This window comes from Poecilia mexicana, unplaced genomic scaffold, assembly GCF_051168715.1.
Source record: "Poecilia mexicana isolate PSO_F unplaced genomic scaffold, ASM5116871v1 scaffold_17, whole genome shotgun sequence".
Taxonomy (NCBI): Eukaryota; Metazoa; Chordata; class Actinopteri; order Cyprinodontiformes; family Poeciliidae; genus Poecilia; species Poecilia mexicana.
The window spans coordinates 24,091,007-24,109,154 of NW_028263386.1; the positions used below are offsets into that span (position 1 = coordinate 24,091,007).

At 40.6% G+C, this 18,148-nt stretch overlaps 1 protein-coding gene across 2 annotated transcripts in view; it reads right to left on the reverse strand.

Moving 5' to 3' along the window:
• Nucleotides 1–527: 527 nt before the first annotated feature.
• LOC106928308 (abl interactor 1-like) overlaps nucleotides 528–18,148 on the reverse strand; it is an 89,260-nt gene continuing 71,639 nt past the window's right edge. The window contains exons 3-10 of one of the 2 annotated variants that reach the window (XM_015004466.2): nucleotides 14,978–15,154; nucleotides 12,534–12,637; nucleotides 11,771–11,911; nucleotides 10,852–10,952; nucleotides 10,516–10,731; nucleotides 7,775–7,864; nucleotides 5,661–5,846; nucleotides 528–4,763 (exon numbers count right to left, since the gene is read on the reverse strand). In XM_015004466.2, coding sequence (XP_014859952.1) covers nucleotides 4,588–4,763; nucleotides 5,661–5,846; nucleotides 7,775–7,864; nucleotides 10,516–10,731; nucleotides 10,852–10,952; nucleotides 11,771–11,911; nucleotides 12,534–12,637; nucleotides 14,978–15,154 — 1,191 coding nt within the window. In that variant the 3' untranslated portion in view covers nucleotides 528–4,587. The remainder of the gene's footprint in view (nucleotides 4,764–5,660; nucleotides 5,847–7,774; nucleotides 7,865–10,515; nucleotides 10,732–10,851; nucleotides 10,953–11,770; nucleotides 11,912–12,533; nucleotides 12,638–14,977; nucleotides 15,155–18,148) is intronic. The other variant, XM_088014598.1, reaches the window with a different exon arrangement.

Sequence of the window (18,148 nt, forward strand, 5' to 3'; positions counted from 1 at the left end):
TTAGCCTATGAAAAAAACTGGTTAGCATCTCATCTTTCGTATGTTTTTAATGTTTCTCCGGTGTAAAGGGAAACGCCGTTTATGACAGAGTGATATAAACCATGTGGTATGAATTCAGGCAAAGTCGGTAATTTGATTAGCACAGGACTTCGGACACAGTTTGTGAAGCCGAATGGAAATTGCCTTTGCTACAGCCAAACTCCGCTGCCTTTGCTAAAACTACAAACACGTTTATGTAAAGCTTAATCAGCAGCAAGTTATTAAAATCAGAATAAATGTACTATGCTTCATTGCTTATTATTATTTTCAGGTAAAAAGAACCTAATTTAATGCTACCTTCAACCAACAACAGGAAAAAAAAAGTGCCTAAAATTTGAGGGTCCCAGTTTTCTCTTTTTTCTGACTCAAGTGTCAACACACGTCCCAACAAACATGTATATGACGCCAAGGAAAATATGAACGATTTTGAAAAATATGGAATTTTACTTCCATTTCCATTTTGTTTTGGAAAAAAAAACAACTTAAAATCTGTTTCAATGAGCTGTTTATTACAAAAAGACTGTACATACATTTCAATGAGCACATTCTATGTACAAACTGAGAGGAGGACAAACAGATTCTATTCCCATGAACATTTAAGTTACACGTTTGTTTTTTTCTTCTTGATTCCACGTTTGAGCATATGAAAACACGTTGGAGAAAGGGTGCCATGTCTCGTGATGCCCTGGCATTAGGGGCGAGTAAACACTTTCTGCCCGCCGGTGGCCAGTTCATAATTTCCAAAATGAGAACAAAAAGGGTATAAATAAAGCCTTCACATACAAACTGCGAGCAAACGCTTCTCTGCTGTTTCTCACGTACAAAAAAAACAAGTGAAATACAAAGTTAAAAATGCATCGCGTAGAAAAAAAGTCGTCTTCTCAATTTAAAAAAAACACAAACGGCCTCATGATGTCAAATACAATCAAGACAGGAACGCACTGGAGAATCATAGTCTATAAATGATACATGATCATGCTGAACGAATACTGCTCATATCAGGACATTCCCTGGTAAAGTAAAAATGATAAAAAGCCGTCACTTCAAAGTACAAACGAGTGTGTGATCAATAGGCTTCAGAGATATGTAGGAGTTTTACTTCCACCGACAATCATTTTGTAAGAGCAGGGTTTTCTTTTTAGAGAGGAAACTACCAACAGCCCTCATTCCTTAGACCGTAAAGGTGTAGTTCACATATTGTTGGAAGTGAGCTTCCTTTACCTGCAGCAGAGTGTAGAGAGAGTTTGTAGAAAAGTGAGAGTGGTAGGAGGCTAACAGCTAGCCAGTTACAGACGTTTTATCGTATTTCCTCCATTTAAAACAACGGAAACTGAACAATGTTTACATCTTCGGTGCACACTGCTACATAAGTGGATATCTATTGTCTACATATCACAGGATACCATTTCCTGCTGCTATTTTCTCAGCCACTCAGTATCTGTTTTACTACATTAAACTCTGCTGATTGAGTTATGGTTATTTACATGTGAACCCTAACTCTACGTCATATCCTCTACTGTAGCATTGTATTCAAAGGGCAGTGGTGGCTCTTGATCTGGGCACTTACACAGGGCGGCATTAGAAAAGGGAGGCACTGAAGTATCAGATGAAAAGACCGAACATGTTGGTCATTTAAGCACTTCCTGTTACTTTCACTCAAGTGCACTCAAGGGGTAGTTAGCGCCCTCTTATGTAGAATAGGCACCAAAAAAAAAGGAGCCTACAATATTTGTTTTCTATGGGACTGCGCTGCATTCATCACATCCCAGGTTTTCTGATAATTTCAAGCATTTTAATCTGCTGGGAGACAGGAGCAGAAGATTAGCTGAAACAATGACTGACTAGCTGAGGACTTAACTTTTCCGCAAACTCACTGGAATATTTCGTGCCTCTACCACAGGTAAGGGAACTACTACTAAAACTTTTAGTAGAATGTTAGCTTAGCAAAGCTTACGTATCCCTTTAAACTTATTTTCTCAGCAGTAGCTAGAGATGTTTAGCACAGAATCTTGGACCAGAGATCAGGAGTGACTGACAGCGCGCTACTGCTGATTTGCCTACATTCACATTACAGATATGATTGACGGAATTTACAATCAAAAAGCGAGCGATGTTGGAAAATAAAGAGACACGCCTCCGCGTTCTTCGTTACAGTTCTCTGTTAAGCAGTGTCGCACTTGAGGTTGTTCGGGTCGGTGAGCACCAACTGGAAAGCACCGCACCAGCAAACGTTTGCAGAATAAACGACTTCTCCCGAAGGCGTCCTTCGTAGCTCCCCGCTTGACGGCGACCGGCGTGTTGCAATCAACCGCGAGACGGAAATCAAAGTCACTACAGTCGTTGATAAGTATCAGTGCAGCTAAGACACAAAGAAAAACAACACGAGCAGACGCAACAGTGAGTCCTGAAGCCGGACAGCGTCACCGAGTACAGCGGCGACGACCGAATCAGAGCGGAACAGACACAATCACTTCGCCAAAACGGAAATGGCACCGTGACTGATGAGGACAAAAAAAATTTGGAACATTCAAGTAAAAATGAGCTAAATTGATAAAGAAATCCAACCTTGGCACCGCTCACCTCCACTGACGAAGCACACCGACAAAATGTACTGGCAGTTGGTCACGTTACACGTTATATACACGTTAGAGTACAGAAAGAAACTCCACCAGACTGAAGAAGGAAATTGTCCCTTTTTTGTCGTCTATTGATGCATTCTGAACAACCTTCCTTTGTAATTCGACACAGAGCAGTGTAAATACACACACCTTCACACTCCCGCTCGTAAGCGTTTTTCGTGATTTAGACAGCGTGGAACATTCAGTCGTGTCCGAACTAAATGCACTTGTTGACGCTTTAGTTGTCCGTCGGAGCGGAGGGAAGAGTCGCTCTGGTGGTCCGCAGTGCAAATAATCAGGTTTGAAGCTAAAGGAGCCTCGTCTCAGTTTTCAGACTGAATCTACTGTATTTTTCATAGTAGTTTGCAATGACAAATGTATGGTTAAGGGTAAATTCTAGTGAGGCTCCTCTTTTTGTATTTCCAGTGTAAATTAGCAGACCGCAGCCTGTCAAATGTTAAACTCCTTCCCCGTTTTTGTGCAACATTCGTATTTTAGTAGACTAAATAAATGCAAGCACATCTCGCGCGGATCTAAGTAAAATCCTTTAAAAGAAAAAGAATAGAAGTCGTTTGCACCAAACAATTTAGATTCTGGGTTCAAAAACTGGTCTAATTATGGACTATTGCATATCCATCAATTAATTAAAGAGGGAAATTTCAAAACCTTTGAACAGATTAAAAGTGAATTTGGTCTCCCTAGGACAGACTTTTATAGATACTTACAACTCAGAACCTTTGTGACGACACACAACAATTGGACTAAACTTCATGAGCCTACACCTATAGAAAATTTCCTAATGGACATACAAAGGGGAAAGGGGAATAAAAAAGTAATTAGTAAAATATATGACCTGTTTTTATCTATGAATATGCACAATTCCACAAACATTAAGCAGAAATGGGAGACTGAATTGCAGGAGTCAATAGCAGGGGACACATGGGAAGAAATATGTACTGAAGCACAATTAACAACGAATTCTAATACATGGAGAGAATTCAAATGGAAAGTAATAGTCCGGTTTTTCAGAACGCCAGCAATAACTAGTAATATGGGCCCAACACAACCCAGCTCATGCTGGAGAAATTGCGGGACGCAGAATGCAAATCATACGCATATCTTTTGGTCCTGTCCCAAACTAAGTGTGTTCTGGGAGGAGATTTTTGAAGCTCTCAAAGTAATTTTCAGGAGAGATGTTCCAAAAAAACCCCTGGTGGCAGTTTTGGGAGAAATACCTGATGGAATAGACAGGAAGGGTGATCAATATCTTCTAAATATCTTGCTTACGGCAGCTTTGAAATGCATAACTATCAGGTGGCTGAAGCCAGGGCCTCCTACATATAACACATGGATACAAAAAGTCTGGGACATTTATTTGATGGAAGAAATCACATATTCCCTAAGGCTTCAAAAAACAGTTTTTAATATAAGGTGGAGCCCTGTCATACCATTATTAATTCAGTGACACCTTAACAGGATTGCCTTTTTGCATTCACTGTGTATTTTGAGTCTTTTAAAATATCATTGTGGTTAGCAATGTGTGGATCATCTTACCTCAGAGGGGATTTAATTGTATGTTTTGTTTATTTTATTTTGCTGCTATCTTTTTATTTCACTCTGTTGTTGTGTATTCATTATTACATTTGTTAGAACATTTGCAGTCTCATTTTCTTTTGTCAAGTTATAATGTTGAAGATATTTGTCAATAAGAGACAGAAAAATTTAAATGTGGGAATGTGTTGTTGCTAAAAATAAATAAAAATAAAGTTTAAAAAAAAAAAAAAAAAAGAAAAAGAATCACCATGGCACTTTACTCAAAATGGGAGCTTCGTTTCTCGTCATACGGCTGTACATATGTAGATCTTATGTATAAAAAAAAAACTGAGCTCCATTATTGGAGGTTTTTCTTCGCATTTTTGGGTTATTTTCTTTAGTCAGCGTAATGCATGATTGATTCGACGTAATTTCCTGGGAAGAGTCCGGTGACGCCGTTGCAGACGCCTTCGAACCATCCGTCGTCGTTCTTTTTGATGATGTAGATGATGGCGCCTTCCATGAAGGACAGCTCGTCCTCCTTGTCCTTCGTGTAGTCATAGATGGCCACAACTGGGTCAGAAGAAACACAAGGTGCTGTATGTTTAGTGAATATAAAGGACTGGATGAGTACAAATTTTCCATGTCAAACTTCAAGACCTTTCCGTGCCCAATATCAGCCCATAGAAAACAATAAATACAAATGCTCACTATGAACTTACATAGTAGATAATTCATTATGTTAACTAGATAATTCATTATGTTAACTAGATAATTCATTATGCTAGCTTAACTTTGACAACCTTAGCATGTAGATGTGCTGCAGAATTCAGTTAAAAAAAGCTTACTCTCTGACAGATCATCAGCAGAATAGGTGTTTAAATTAGCTAATTAGCCAGAGCTAATGTTTTATTAATAAGCAATAAGCATAAGACCTGAAACTATAAAACTGTAATGGACAGAATGCTCTATTTTTTTAGTGTGGGAAATATTTCTGTGTTGATGTCCCATTTTGCGTAATGTCTGCTCTGTGGAGCTGTTGTCAGTTGGTTGCCACGACAACAGGTATCCATGTGGAGTAAAGTCGATTCAGAGCAGGAGAAAAACAATTGAGTGGTTTTGAAATTGTTTCTCCACAATTTTTCAGCAATTTTTCCCTTTGCTGTGGCCGTGGAATTTCTGGAGGTTCAATAAACGACAAAGACTAGACTAACTGCCTCGTTCGTTTGTTGATATAGGATGAATTATTTCGGAAAGTATTTCGCAGACTATGGCTCCTAAAGCAGGAGTTATGTAAAGTGAAATTAATTATGCAATAGAAAAGAGAAATTTGCTTAGTCCTGTTTGCATCTTGACACAGCTGACGTAAACCAAACCGAACTTGGCTCAGTATGTATATCAGTGACACTCTATCCTTTCCAGTCTGTGAGGGACTCTGAATAATATTATATGGTTTCCACTGGCACTGACCTTTCTCCAAGTACACCTTGGGGGCCCAGTGCGGGTCTCCATCAGCGTAGGGATCGCTGTAGTGAACGACGGCAGCTTCCTCTTCCTCGTAGTCCACAGGCGGAGGAGGTGGAGGGGGAGCAGGCTCCTCAAACACACCTATGTCCTCTGGGGGAGGTGGAGGAGGTGGAGCTGGACTGTCTGTTACTGGAACACAAGAAAATGCAGAAAACAATTAGTTTTTTTGGTTCAATTTGATCTAAATATGCTGAGTAAAATGTCGTCACAAACCTTTCTATTTAATTTAAGAAAACAGCAAAGAAATGATGAAATACTCTGACCAGCAGAGGGCAGTGAAGGATCCTGGCTAAAAATCAGTTTGTCTGGCATGTAGGTCTACGTCACATCTGTTTTCACATGCTAAGTTTTTATAAACAATGTCTTTCTAATGTACTAAAGCAACTCTTTGGTTCCCATTGGTCGACCAATTGACTCCAGCGATGTTTTAAGTTCACGATAAAACGACCCCTGACAGCAGTTTCATTACCTGCAGTAAAAACTCTGGATTTAGTCAGACCTTAAGTATATTTCTGGCAAAGGTTTCTGTAACAAAACAGCGTTAAGGATGATACACAAAGCGACAGTAGTGCCTGTTTGAAATGCTCCACCCTTTGAAGGTCCCTGTCCAGGGAGGCTCCCTTGTTAAAATGCGTGATTCTAACTTACGGCCTGCTATTCTCTGTTCTTGCAAATACAGTAAGCTTAATTTATTTAATGTATTCTGAGCTTTAGGGACAGACCAACAAAAAAAATTGCATCTAATTGCAATCTGTTTAGAAACCATGTACACTTTCATCTCACTGGTAATCTTACCGTGAACAAAACTGCATTAATGTTCCAAGTGAGCGAAACATGACGGCCATTTTTTCTCGTCATTTATCCACTCACCTATATGCAACAACAAGTTTGGCTCCTTAAGATGTTTCTCCTCCACTAATGTCAATTTGATGGCGTAACTCATTTTATCTCACTGTGATAAACAGTAGTATGCCAACAACATGCTAGATAACGTTAGAACAGCAAGGTAAATGCAGGTAGCCATGGCAACCAGTGCAGTTTCTGCAGTCAAGTTGCACGTTTATCCACTGTATTTACAAACAAATAATCCCTCTGTGCATCTGCAGGTATGAACCGAATTGGTTTAAAATGTCATCCAGCCAATCACTCCATGTTGCTGTCAAAGTAATCGACTATAATCTCATAATCTTCTAATACTTGAATATTATTCTAATTAAAAAAATAAAATCCTAAAATGTTACAACTCACATAATTTTTGGCCTAGGAGTTTTAAATAAAGTTTTATACAACATTTCCAAAACACACATTCATAGATGTGGAAATATGTGTGATGTGGGACATATTTGGATGAGACAGTTCGGGGTAGGATTTAATAAGCTTCGTCTTCTTTAATCTGCTTTTTCAAACTGGGTGCAGATGTTTTGTTCTCTTATGTTTTAATGTTTGATTGTTATTATGATATATATTTTGTTTTCTTCATCATTTTTATTATTTCTCTGACATTTTACTTGTTTGAAATAAAGATTTAATTTAATTAAGAAACAAAAAAAAAGCTAAATAAAAATCTTTGGGGCCACCTCTAAAAGTTGGTGCCCTGGGCTACCGCCCCTGTAAGCCTTTTCCAAAGTCTTCTTCAGGCTGTGAATACTTTTACAAGGCTGTGTACTTACTGATAGTCCCTTTTCTGATGAATAACTTCTGTGTGGCAGGGAGCATCAAGACAGAAAACTCATGAAAAGAAAAGCAGTTGGAAATATTACATTCAAAAATAATCCAGATTAAATGTCTGGAATGTTTCCTGTGCTCTAAGTAGGCAGACACAGACAGACAGGTGGAGAATTCAGGACAAGCCATCAGGTCACATTTTCTATCTTTTAGCAGACAGACAGTCGAGAACCCAGGCTGATTCATCACCATGGCAACACCCCCCAGACCTCAGAGAGGGTGCTCCGCCAGCATCCTCGCTAGGCTGCGTGAGCAAAAGCTAGCCCTTCTGAAGCCGGATGTGTGTAAACGTGTGTGTCCTCACCAGCGGCTGGGTGTGATGCTGTACTTACTGCTCTCCTGCATTCTGGCCACGAAGCCGGTCAGGGGGATCTGCGGGGTCAGCTGGACCATGGGGGGAGGAGGCGGAGGATTCACAGACACTGAAGCAGCGACGCCCAGGCGAGAAAGCAGAGGAAGCAACAGAGAGAGACGGGGAGCGGAGGTGGACAGGGAGAGTGATGGAGACATGAAACAGGACATGACAAGAGCGTGAAAGTCAGCGTGGTAAGAAAGACTACCAAAAATAAATAAATAAATAAATAATAGCCAGAGCAGGTAAAAATGTGCAGAAAGAAATGCATTTTGGTTTTCTGGTCTAAAGTGGAATTTCTTCTAATCTCGGTTTGAGGATCTCCCTCAACAACTTCTGTTTGTTTGTTTTTTATTAAAAAATAAACTGCACACTGCAGAAAGCTTCAGACACAGTAAAAAGAAAGCAAAGAGCTGCACAGACCCAAACACATGGCAGCGGCGCCAGCTGATTAATCGTCAGAGTCGAATATTCTGACGATTAATCGGATAAAACAATTTGCCACCTCCTGCAGATTTTTCATGTAAGCCTTTCATATGTGATGTTAGAAATACATTAAAATATGCTAATAAACAGTTCAATGTCTTCTTTAAATAATAAACAAATATGTTATTGCCTAAATGCAACAACATATTGATAATTTAATTCAAAGAAATCACTGGCATCTAAAAAAATACTTCTAACATCAACATGTGAAAAATCAATCCAGAATACGGCTGAGCTGTTGATTATTTTTGGATTAACAGATTAATAATTGGAGAGCAAAAGGTGCTTAAGATATTTTTGTACAGACTTTGAACCAGGTGAAAGTCAAACTGTGTCACCTGAACATAGTTACAAAGTTTTTATATCAACTTAAGTGTAAAATGTCGATATTTTTGCATAGATTTGGCTTAATTACTGCTCTTTTTGAGTCTGTATGCTCATATAGTTAATGATTAATCGATGCTAAATTAATTGACGATTATTTCAACAATGGATTCATCATGATTAATCCGATTAATTGTTTTTGCCCTACTAAAATGCATTCAGAAAGTCGCAGCATTTATAACTAATACAGGTCATTTAAGAATATATATCATATATATTGATGGAATATCATCTTATGTCTGTATAAAAAAACAGCTTAACCCCCACCGTCTCAAAAAAAAAAGAGAGATAAGCAGACAGGCAAACCACCGTCCTCACTCAAAGATGATGTCACACGCAGACACATGCCAACTTTGACTCAAAATCACATGTGATGGAAGGGCTTCTGCCGTCTCACTGCGCCCCGACGCCTTATTGCTGTCCGTCTACGGCTCAAACGTGTCAACCCGCCCAGCCGCTTCCTGTAATCGCCACCGACCGCCACAGATCCAGGAGTCACTTTTAGTCCGGTTATGCTACACTGGCACAGAGGCTGCCTCGTCTGACTGCGTTTTCTGCCAAGAAACTGCAGACAGAGGCAGGTCATCCTCGGAGGCAAGAGCCGTTAGAGGAGAATGGGGAGAATAAATACAAGTCCCTGCATAAGAAGGAATGGGTTTCCTCCATTGTCCAGCGGACGTTTGTGTTTCAGACCCACTTTGTCTAAAGAGCAGGAAGTTTCCTCCCGGTGATTTAAAGGTTTGTTACGTGAAGTGGTGAGAAGTAATGATGAAACAAATCAGAACGGAAACCGGATGGTTTCAACACGACTCATCATCTGCAGCGTCTTGTATAAGTATGATTAAGCCTAGAAAGTTTTGTATTTTTTTATTAGGTTGACACAAAGTAGCACATATTTATGAGATGGAAGGAAAATGATACACTGCTTAAAAAACATTTTAAATAAAAGAAAAATTCAGTCGGCCTGGAACAATACTTTGGAGACCAAGCCTCAGCTGGAGACACACTCAGAAGTTTTTTTTCTTACGTTTAGGGGGGAAAAAAAAGCTACAGACATAAAGAACATTTTTTAAAAAGTCCAGTAGTTTTTTGAGATACCCCTCTACTAATTTTGCACATGTAAAAGTATAAGTTTAACAACACAGATATTTATTGTTTTTAATCTGTTATTCAATTGTCAGATTGGTCCAAAGTGTTATTCTACCCAGAAACCCCTGATAATTCATGGACCTCCTTTAGAAATGTGGATGTTGTGCATAGATGTCCAGCGTTGTGGACGTCTGTGCTGCTGCTACGTTTAGGATTCAGGTGCTATTTTAGGCTTTGATAGTTTTGCTAATATGCTAACTCCGTTAAGCACAACTTCAACATAACAATAGTCTTTTCCACCCTCCCGTTAGATTGAAGAAAAAATTCAACCCCAGTGGGCCAAGATAAGAGGCGTTTTTGTCGCTTGTGCGTCAGATTTACAGGCGTATCAGAGACAAATGAATGCAAAGGTTCCGCCTTGAGACTTTGTATGTTAAAAAAAAAAAGAAAAGAAAAAAAGATCATTTGCGTTAATGTATTTAACACATTCAAATCAGTTATTAATTCATTGAAATTACTTGAAGTCCTGGCCCTAATTATTATTTTTCGCATTTATTCCCATTCAATGACATGAAGTCCCAGCCAAAAATGTGGCTGTGATATGACAAATTAAGGGATAAACATAACTTTTAAATCTCTTCAATCATTTTCATCCAAGTCAACAACAACATAAACAAAAGAAATCTCAATGATTTCAATGATTTTATATTTGAAATGCAAGAAAGAATACTAAAGTGTTTCCCTCCTAAAGCTCTGACCTACCTGCGTTCTGTTGGAACGCCGGGCCCCCGTTGACGTGAGGCTGCTGGGAGGAGACGGAGGGCGCGCGGCGGTAGGTCCCTGTGGCCGACACCATGGAGGCCGAGGAAGTGGTGGAAGAGTTGTGGCGGGAGATCTGGCGGGAGATGGTGCCGAACTGGGACATGGGGATGGGACCCAAGCCGGGGCCCTGCGGCACCGACGCTGCGGAGGTCGCCACTGCGGGACAGGAAGAGGGCGGTGAGCAGGGTTAAAACGGTGAAACGATCGGCTGCTGTATTATTCCATGTTTGATGGAGGACAAACGAGGTGTGAGGCGCTCCAGCTGCTGGGACCCACCTTGCCCCATGCTGGGCGGGGACGGAGTGGGAACGGCGAGGGGGACCCCGACCCCGCTGCCGCCGCTGTTCTCCCGGCCACCGCTGCCCCCGCTGCTGCCGCTGCAGACACAGCAGAAGAAGAAGCTTCAAGAAGGCCCTAATTACACAACCGGGTCTGGCAGGCCATCATTACTCCGCCATGTGTCATTCTGTCGCAACACTTATTCCATCGCCATGGTAACAGGTTCACATGTGGTATGCAAAAAATGTTTCACAGTTGCGTTTTGCAGCTCCACAGTGGACCAACAACAGTTTGCTGTTGGCGTGCGTCGCCGTTGCATCTGGGTGTGTGTTCGTTTAGCCCACACACACCTTTACAGCTTGAAGAGGCTTTTGCCGCTCTCAGGCCGGCTATATAAAATGTTTTCAGAGCCGCAAATGTCACAAGACGTTGTGAAAAAGGACAAATTATAATTTAATTTGTCTTTTAATAACCAGCATTTTATCTCCCTTTGTTTTGGTTGTATTTACCCAACATGCCCTGTGCTGCGGTTTGCCTCCTGCTTTTGGAGCGGTCTCCAGTCAGCTTGGTATTCACATATGCATTCGAACCGCACCAGAGTTCACTTCAACCAAACCCAGACAGAAGTTTTCAGGCAGACTAGAGTTCGCTTTTTTTGATTAGCATCAGAGTTTGATTGCATCTTCACACCTCAACAAATGATTCAGACTTTCTAGGCAAACGAACTGGAGTTCGATAAAAGAGGACTGGTCTGGTGCGAATGCGTCCTCAGTGTCATTCTTTGTAAGAATTTAATGCCAACACTCCAGGGAAAAAACCTAGTAAAAACCTGAATTTCTTCATTTATTTATGTTTAAGCCTCCGGAGTCGCATGTTGCAGACCCCTGATTTAGACAGACGGTCTCAGGTTTGCTACCTGTGTGTCCTGGGTCTCTGGTTGAGCGAGGCCGTGCGTGCGGGGCTGTGCTGGTTCCCCAGTCGGGCCGGGCTCGTCATGTAGTCGTTAGGCACCACCGGAGGCTTCACGGGCTCCAGGGTCTTGTAGGGGGTGTTACGCCTGGATTCAGACCAGCCAGGTGAAAGAGAGTTGATTTCAACCTCAGTTTGTAGAGAAAAAAAGACGTTCACAATCGAAACAAAAGGGGGATAAAACCTTCAGAAGAAGCTCAAAGAGAAATCAGATTTACTATTAAAAGTAATTGGAAAAGAATATTTCTACAGGGTCTCCATGCATCCTTAAAAATCTTAAAAATTCTTAAATTAACGTAAAATTAAGGCTTAAATTCATGAAAGAAAACATAAGCTTGCCTAAGATACATTAATCACAGGTCTTGCACTAATGCGACTGTTCTTTCAGGCTAAAGTCTGAGTCCAGATGCAGACATCATCACTCACTGCACTTAGATGAAGCTGCCAGCTACCAGCTTTTAATACTTGCTAGCTAGCTGGCTAACATTTTTCATGTAAGCGTAAATTTATTGCAGTAAACTGACTATGTTCATATCCACCAACCCACATGACGCTCCACGCAATCTGTACAAAAAAAAAGTTTGCACTACGGTGTTAAGAGAGCTGCTGTCAACAGCCATGAAAACCCCCCAGATATTTCAGTTTTGGTCCTCTGTAAAAATAAATCTGAGACACGTTGTTGTATGTGGCATTACACTGTAGCTTCTTACCCAAGCGTCCCCCGGCCAGCCATAGGGGGACTCGGGGGTTTCTGTGAAGGCGGGTTGGTCCTGGACAGGGTTCCTCCTCGTCCTGCTGCATTGTTCCCGTGTTGCTAGAGAAGCAAAGAGGAGTTAAGTCTGGGGCTCATTCATAGCTCTGCTGATTTAAATAGGAGTGAAAATTAGTTGTCATGAAAACTCAAATTTCCATTCTATTCAACGCAGAGGAGAAGAAAGAGACAAAGTCAACTCTTACCTTGGCTTTAAGCCACTGAGTGAAAGCAGGCAGAGGAGACAAACAAGTTATTATTAAGGTTGGTTAGCAACACTGTTTCTTAGTAAGGAGTGAAGGGAAAAACAGAACTAAAATGAAAAACATCCATTCTATGGGTGAGTCTCATTATACAACATAGAAATTTAAAGAAGTTACAAGATTAGGTCAAAATGACCCCACCTCAAAAATGATGAAACAATTAAAATAAATATTAACTTTTTGCTCTTCAGTTGATTCAAGTGCCCAAAATCTATTGATTATTTATCTATGACTTGTCACTTTAGTCGCTGAAGTTGTTAGCATGTAGAGCGCGCTAAAGGCAGGAAGTGGTTCTGGAATTTTGATGAATAAAGCAAAAGACACCTGACCTCCGTCTCCCCATGTGTTCACGTACTGACCAGACTATGTTGCGTTTCCAACCGTTTCCCTTTTTAACCTGTGGTACATGAACAAACGAAGCTTAGAGCAAGTAAAGCCTGGTGGCCCGCCAGGCTTATAATACTCTGGGGGAAAACACTGCCTCTTCTTTTACTCTTAAAAAATTGGGTTATGTTAATTTTGTAGCCCATTTGTTCTCCACATACTGTTTGACTGACGTGGCCTGCTGATGTCTCGAGCGTTGCTATTGGACGAGAACCAGGAGAGACCCTGAGGTCATAAATAACAGCAGACAGTCCGGGGGATGGGAAGGCTGTAACCTGTTAGAAAATCTGTCGCTGTGGAAACTCTCTGAAATGTCCACAAAGGTTATTGTGGCAAAGAAGAGAAGAGCTCAGTCAACACGCTGCATGTGAACGTCTCCAAATTCCCAGCTTCCTTTTTCAACTGATGAAGGGGAAATTAAAGAAGAGGTAGAAGGACGACAACGATAATGCCTCAGGAGCTCCAGGGAATCTGCCACAGCTTAAACGAAACACTTCGAAGGGATGGAGCACTAATAAGCTGCACAGTAGATTTTTTGTGGCAGCGAAGGGTTTCATTGCTTCTGAACTATTTGCAGATGTGTATGGAAGAAAGGGCTTGGGAGGGACTGGAATGCGATATGTATTTCTGTCCACATGGATCTATTTAAATGCATATCCACACACACACAAAGCTGGAAGGAGGAGAGAGACAGAGAGAGACAAATAAGAAGCTAAAACCGAGAAATAAATCCTAATAAATTCCAAACCTAGTTGAATTAAACGCTTTAAATCTTTGATTTTTTTTTTCTTTTCGAGCTCCAACAACCTCCGGCTCCACTGATCTGCGTTGATTTCTACAGAGATCCATCATCTCTTGTGTCCATGAATGATGCCTGATTTGCATAGCCAGCCATGCCAGATCTGCCTCAGTGTGAGCCAGCTCTCAAAGGAGGAGACAGTGGCTTTTGAATTTGAATCAGCGGATGTTTGAAAATCGGCAGACAGCCGCTATCTCAACAGAGACAGACCCAAAAGGGGGGGGAGGTAGGAGAAAACGACACAGGCCGAATCACACATTACGCACATGACCGCACACACACACACACGCACGCACACGCACGAGCATGCACAAAACGCACGGGAGAGAGTGGGGCGAGGAGCGGATGGATCATGGGGAGAAATATAAGAAAACTCCCAAAATGAAACGGAAGAAGGCTGAGAGATTTCTTTTCTTCTACGATTCAACAGTGGATGTGTGAATAACACTTGGCAAAGATGTCTCCGTCCTTGCTCACACATGTACACCCACACACACACACACCCACACCAAACAACATTCAGCTTCAGACAGTACTGGACCCCAAAAAAAAAAAAAAAGAGGTTGGGTTAGTAAATCTGTTTTCAGCCACAGTCAGCAACCAGCTCAGCATTGACTGGTAAAGGGCGACACGTGGAGTTCCCACACATTTTAATGTCGGAACTCCAGACTCTTCCAGAATCTCATTTCTGGGTTTCTCTGTTATTCGTTCGACATTTGTAAAGCGGTGATATTATGTAAAATCCACTCTTCTTTTAGCTTTATATCTTGTTATAATGTTGTTCTCTCATCAGAAACATGTTCAGAGTGTTGCTTTGGTTCTTTCATGTATCTTTGAAAAATCTTTTAATCTCCCGTGGCAACCATTCTGTGGTACCTTGACTGATTCATCACCTCAGTGAACCTCTGGCTCTGTCTGCCTTCGTCTGAAGTTTAACTCTTAGACGTCTTCTCTTACTTTGACTCCGTGTCCCACATCGTCCAGCAGCGTGTAGTCGATGGGTTTCCGGATGTACCGCACGGGCCGCTCCATGTTCGCCGGGGCGATGATCTTGTGGGTGCGAGAGGTGTTCTTGTTCGTGGTCAAGATGCCGATTTCGCGACGCGCCACCTTCTCCTTGTGGATGTCCACCGTCTGAAAAAGAGAGATGGCGGATGAAACCCCCATGGTGGGACGCAGCACGTTTAGCCATCTGAAATATTTAACACTCTTTCCTTTACAAATGTGCGCAGAAGTTTGTCTATATTCTGCTAACATTGAAAAAACACAATTTCGCAATTGCTGCGTTTCAGTTTTGCAAAAAACACTAATTTCTATATGTTTGGCCGGGAATCAAACCTGCGACGGCAACGTCGAGGACTAAGGCCTCTTTATGTGGGTTGTCCTTTACCCCTCTGCCAACACAGCACACCCTCATTGTGCTTATTTTATTTTTTTTTATCCATTTTTGTTTTTCATTATCCATTTTATGATGTTTTATAAAGAAATGCTGTATTATATTGCTAAAAACACATTAAAACTATTACATTTTCATTTTAAGGGATCATATTACAGCTCTTTACATCCCATGTGTCAAGATCGTTAAAAACAAAACAAAGGAAGTCTTTGGGATTTGTCTTTTTTTAACCACAGTAAAAGTAAAAGTAAAAAAGAGCAAACAGCCAACTAATAAACTGGAGATTAATTTTGTTTTTCCAGTGCAATTTTCACAAAGATCCCCTTTGGCCCTTCACACCAGGACTAATTGAAAATACCAATGACCTACTTCTCCTCTAAGGCTTAAGTCATTATCACTCACAGCAGTCTCCTGCATGAACTGGCCCTCAATCTATGAATGATGGATGAAACTGGAACGGATGAGTGATGCTCAGAGGCAGATGGGCGGGGCTAAGGAGAGCAGGAGGAAAAACGATTGGAGTTGAAGCCGGCCCCGGGTTTACCTTCCTAATGAACGAACTGCTAGTAAAAAGTAAGAGCTCCCCGTTCTCCGGCCTTAATGAAATCCTACAAATTTGATCAATATCTCGGATGATTTACGATAAAAGGCGTACTGTCTTTTTGTTTTAATAAGACTAAGCCAAGATGCTGTGGTAGATTATGGAACAACAAAGAGCATTCTTCCTGTTTTAGAAGAGTTGGAGGAATAAAAAGGTCAAGCAGCTTCTCTGGAGAATTGAGGTTTTATTTAACAGGAGAAATGTAGCAGCAATCATTCAAATGAAGCAATTGTAGCTGCTCATCAATGTAAGAGGGTTCAAAAGTCTGCTTCTAAACAATCTGAAGATCTTCATTTGGAGGATTATAAACAAAATGAATATATCAAAGACAGCAGCTTTTTTATAGCTTATTTCAAAGGTATTATTCCACAAATATGCACAGTTTTTAATGCTTACCATATTTTCAACTATTTTTACACTAGCTACACAGGCTGGATTTGACAAAAAGACAGATATCAGTTAAGTTATCATAGAAGAGAGAAGGATAAAGGGAATACAAGAAAAGTCTGTTTCTACACCTGCAGAAAGAGAAAAAAATCCAAACCGCATAACCACAGTAACAAAACACACAGGCGGAAAACAACAATGTAAAAAAGGAAACCACACAGGATATATTTAGAGGCAACTGCACCCAAAGACAGTTTGTCTACCAACACCTTAAAAATCACCCGCAAAGTTAATACCAGAAGAAAAAAATTATGCTAAAATATTATCACGTAACCTCAAGAAAAACACTGTTTCATCAATTATGTGGAGATATTTGAGTATGTCTGTCGCAATAAGCAATAAATTAATCCCATGATAAATTAAATCAAGCTCAATAATTTCCATTGTCATGATTTATAGTTTTTCTATTTTCTCTCTCTCTCTTTCTACCAAAAACTAGATGAAAAAGTCATTCACATTTTGTTCACAATTCATTTTATTTGTTGTTTCAGTTGTTTTGTTGATGAGTTTTTGATATTTAAAATGTCTTCCTGTTCAGTGTTAAATGTTTGTTAGAACTTAAATTTTATTGATTTTTGAGAACTTGTTCTCGTACTATTATGCCACTACCTTTATATTACTTGTATGTTACTATACAACAATATTATAATTTATTGCAAAAACCTCTGGGACAATTTATCATTCAGCAAAATTAGTTATCATGGCATATTTTGAGCATATGTACAAAATCATTATTTAGAGTTATTAGTCCATTGAAATACTGAATAAATTGACAGACTTAGCTTTTCATGCAATTGTTCACATAATAACATTACTGTTGCATTTGTTCAACTGGTAAGGACTGAATGCCTCTTCATGGTGTGCAGATATATAAATATTTTTATTAAAACAGAGTTGTGATATGATCGTAGCTGGTAGTAATTTTTTTTAATTAACAGTGTACTACCCAGTATGTAGGAATGAGTGGATGTTTTTGCTAGGTGTTGTCAAGTGCCTTTGCCTGATCTGAAGTCTCTGACTGGCTGAATGAGAGTTAAATATAGAGAACCAGCTGAGCCCTTTTTTAGGAGAGGAAACAAACGTTACACACCCAGCTTCAGCTGGGAAGTAAGAGAAAAGAGCCGCCCATTTCCTGCCAGCGACAGGCGAGCTGAGGTGAAGATTAGATAAAGTGAGAAAAACCAAGAAGAAGAACAGAAAGAGATAGGGCAAACAGAGGATTCTGACATTTCGTTGAGATTTAAAAAAAAACTATGAAGAAGAGGGGAAAAAAGTAAAGGAGATTTACAGATTTACGTATAGGGTATAAAACAAATCCAGCACACAGAATAAATATGTTTCTCAGCAACAACAGCTGCCGTAAACATCCGTCATGCGTCTTCTGCTCTACTACCACAGCAGTGAACAAACACGGTAATCCTGAATCGCTGCACCGTCATCTCTATTTCAACATTTCCTCCGAGCGCTCATTGCCGAAGGCCCGAACACGCGTGATGATCTGTGTCAAACTTTCAGACGTAATAACTGGTTACCTAATCGCTGACGGCACAACTCCGTCTGCCCTTCCTGCACTCGCTCCATCTCATTTTCTTTTGTAATCTTTGCCCTCAGAGACGTCCCTGATCAGGGGCGATGATCTCCTGCCTCGGTCTAATAAATCTCCTTTTTACCAAAACAATTCCTC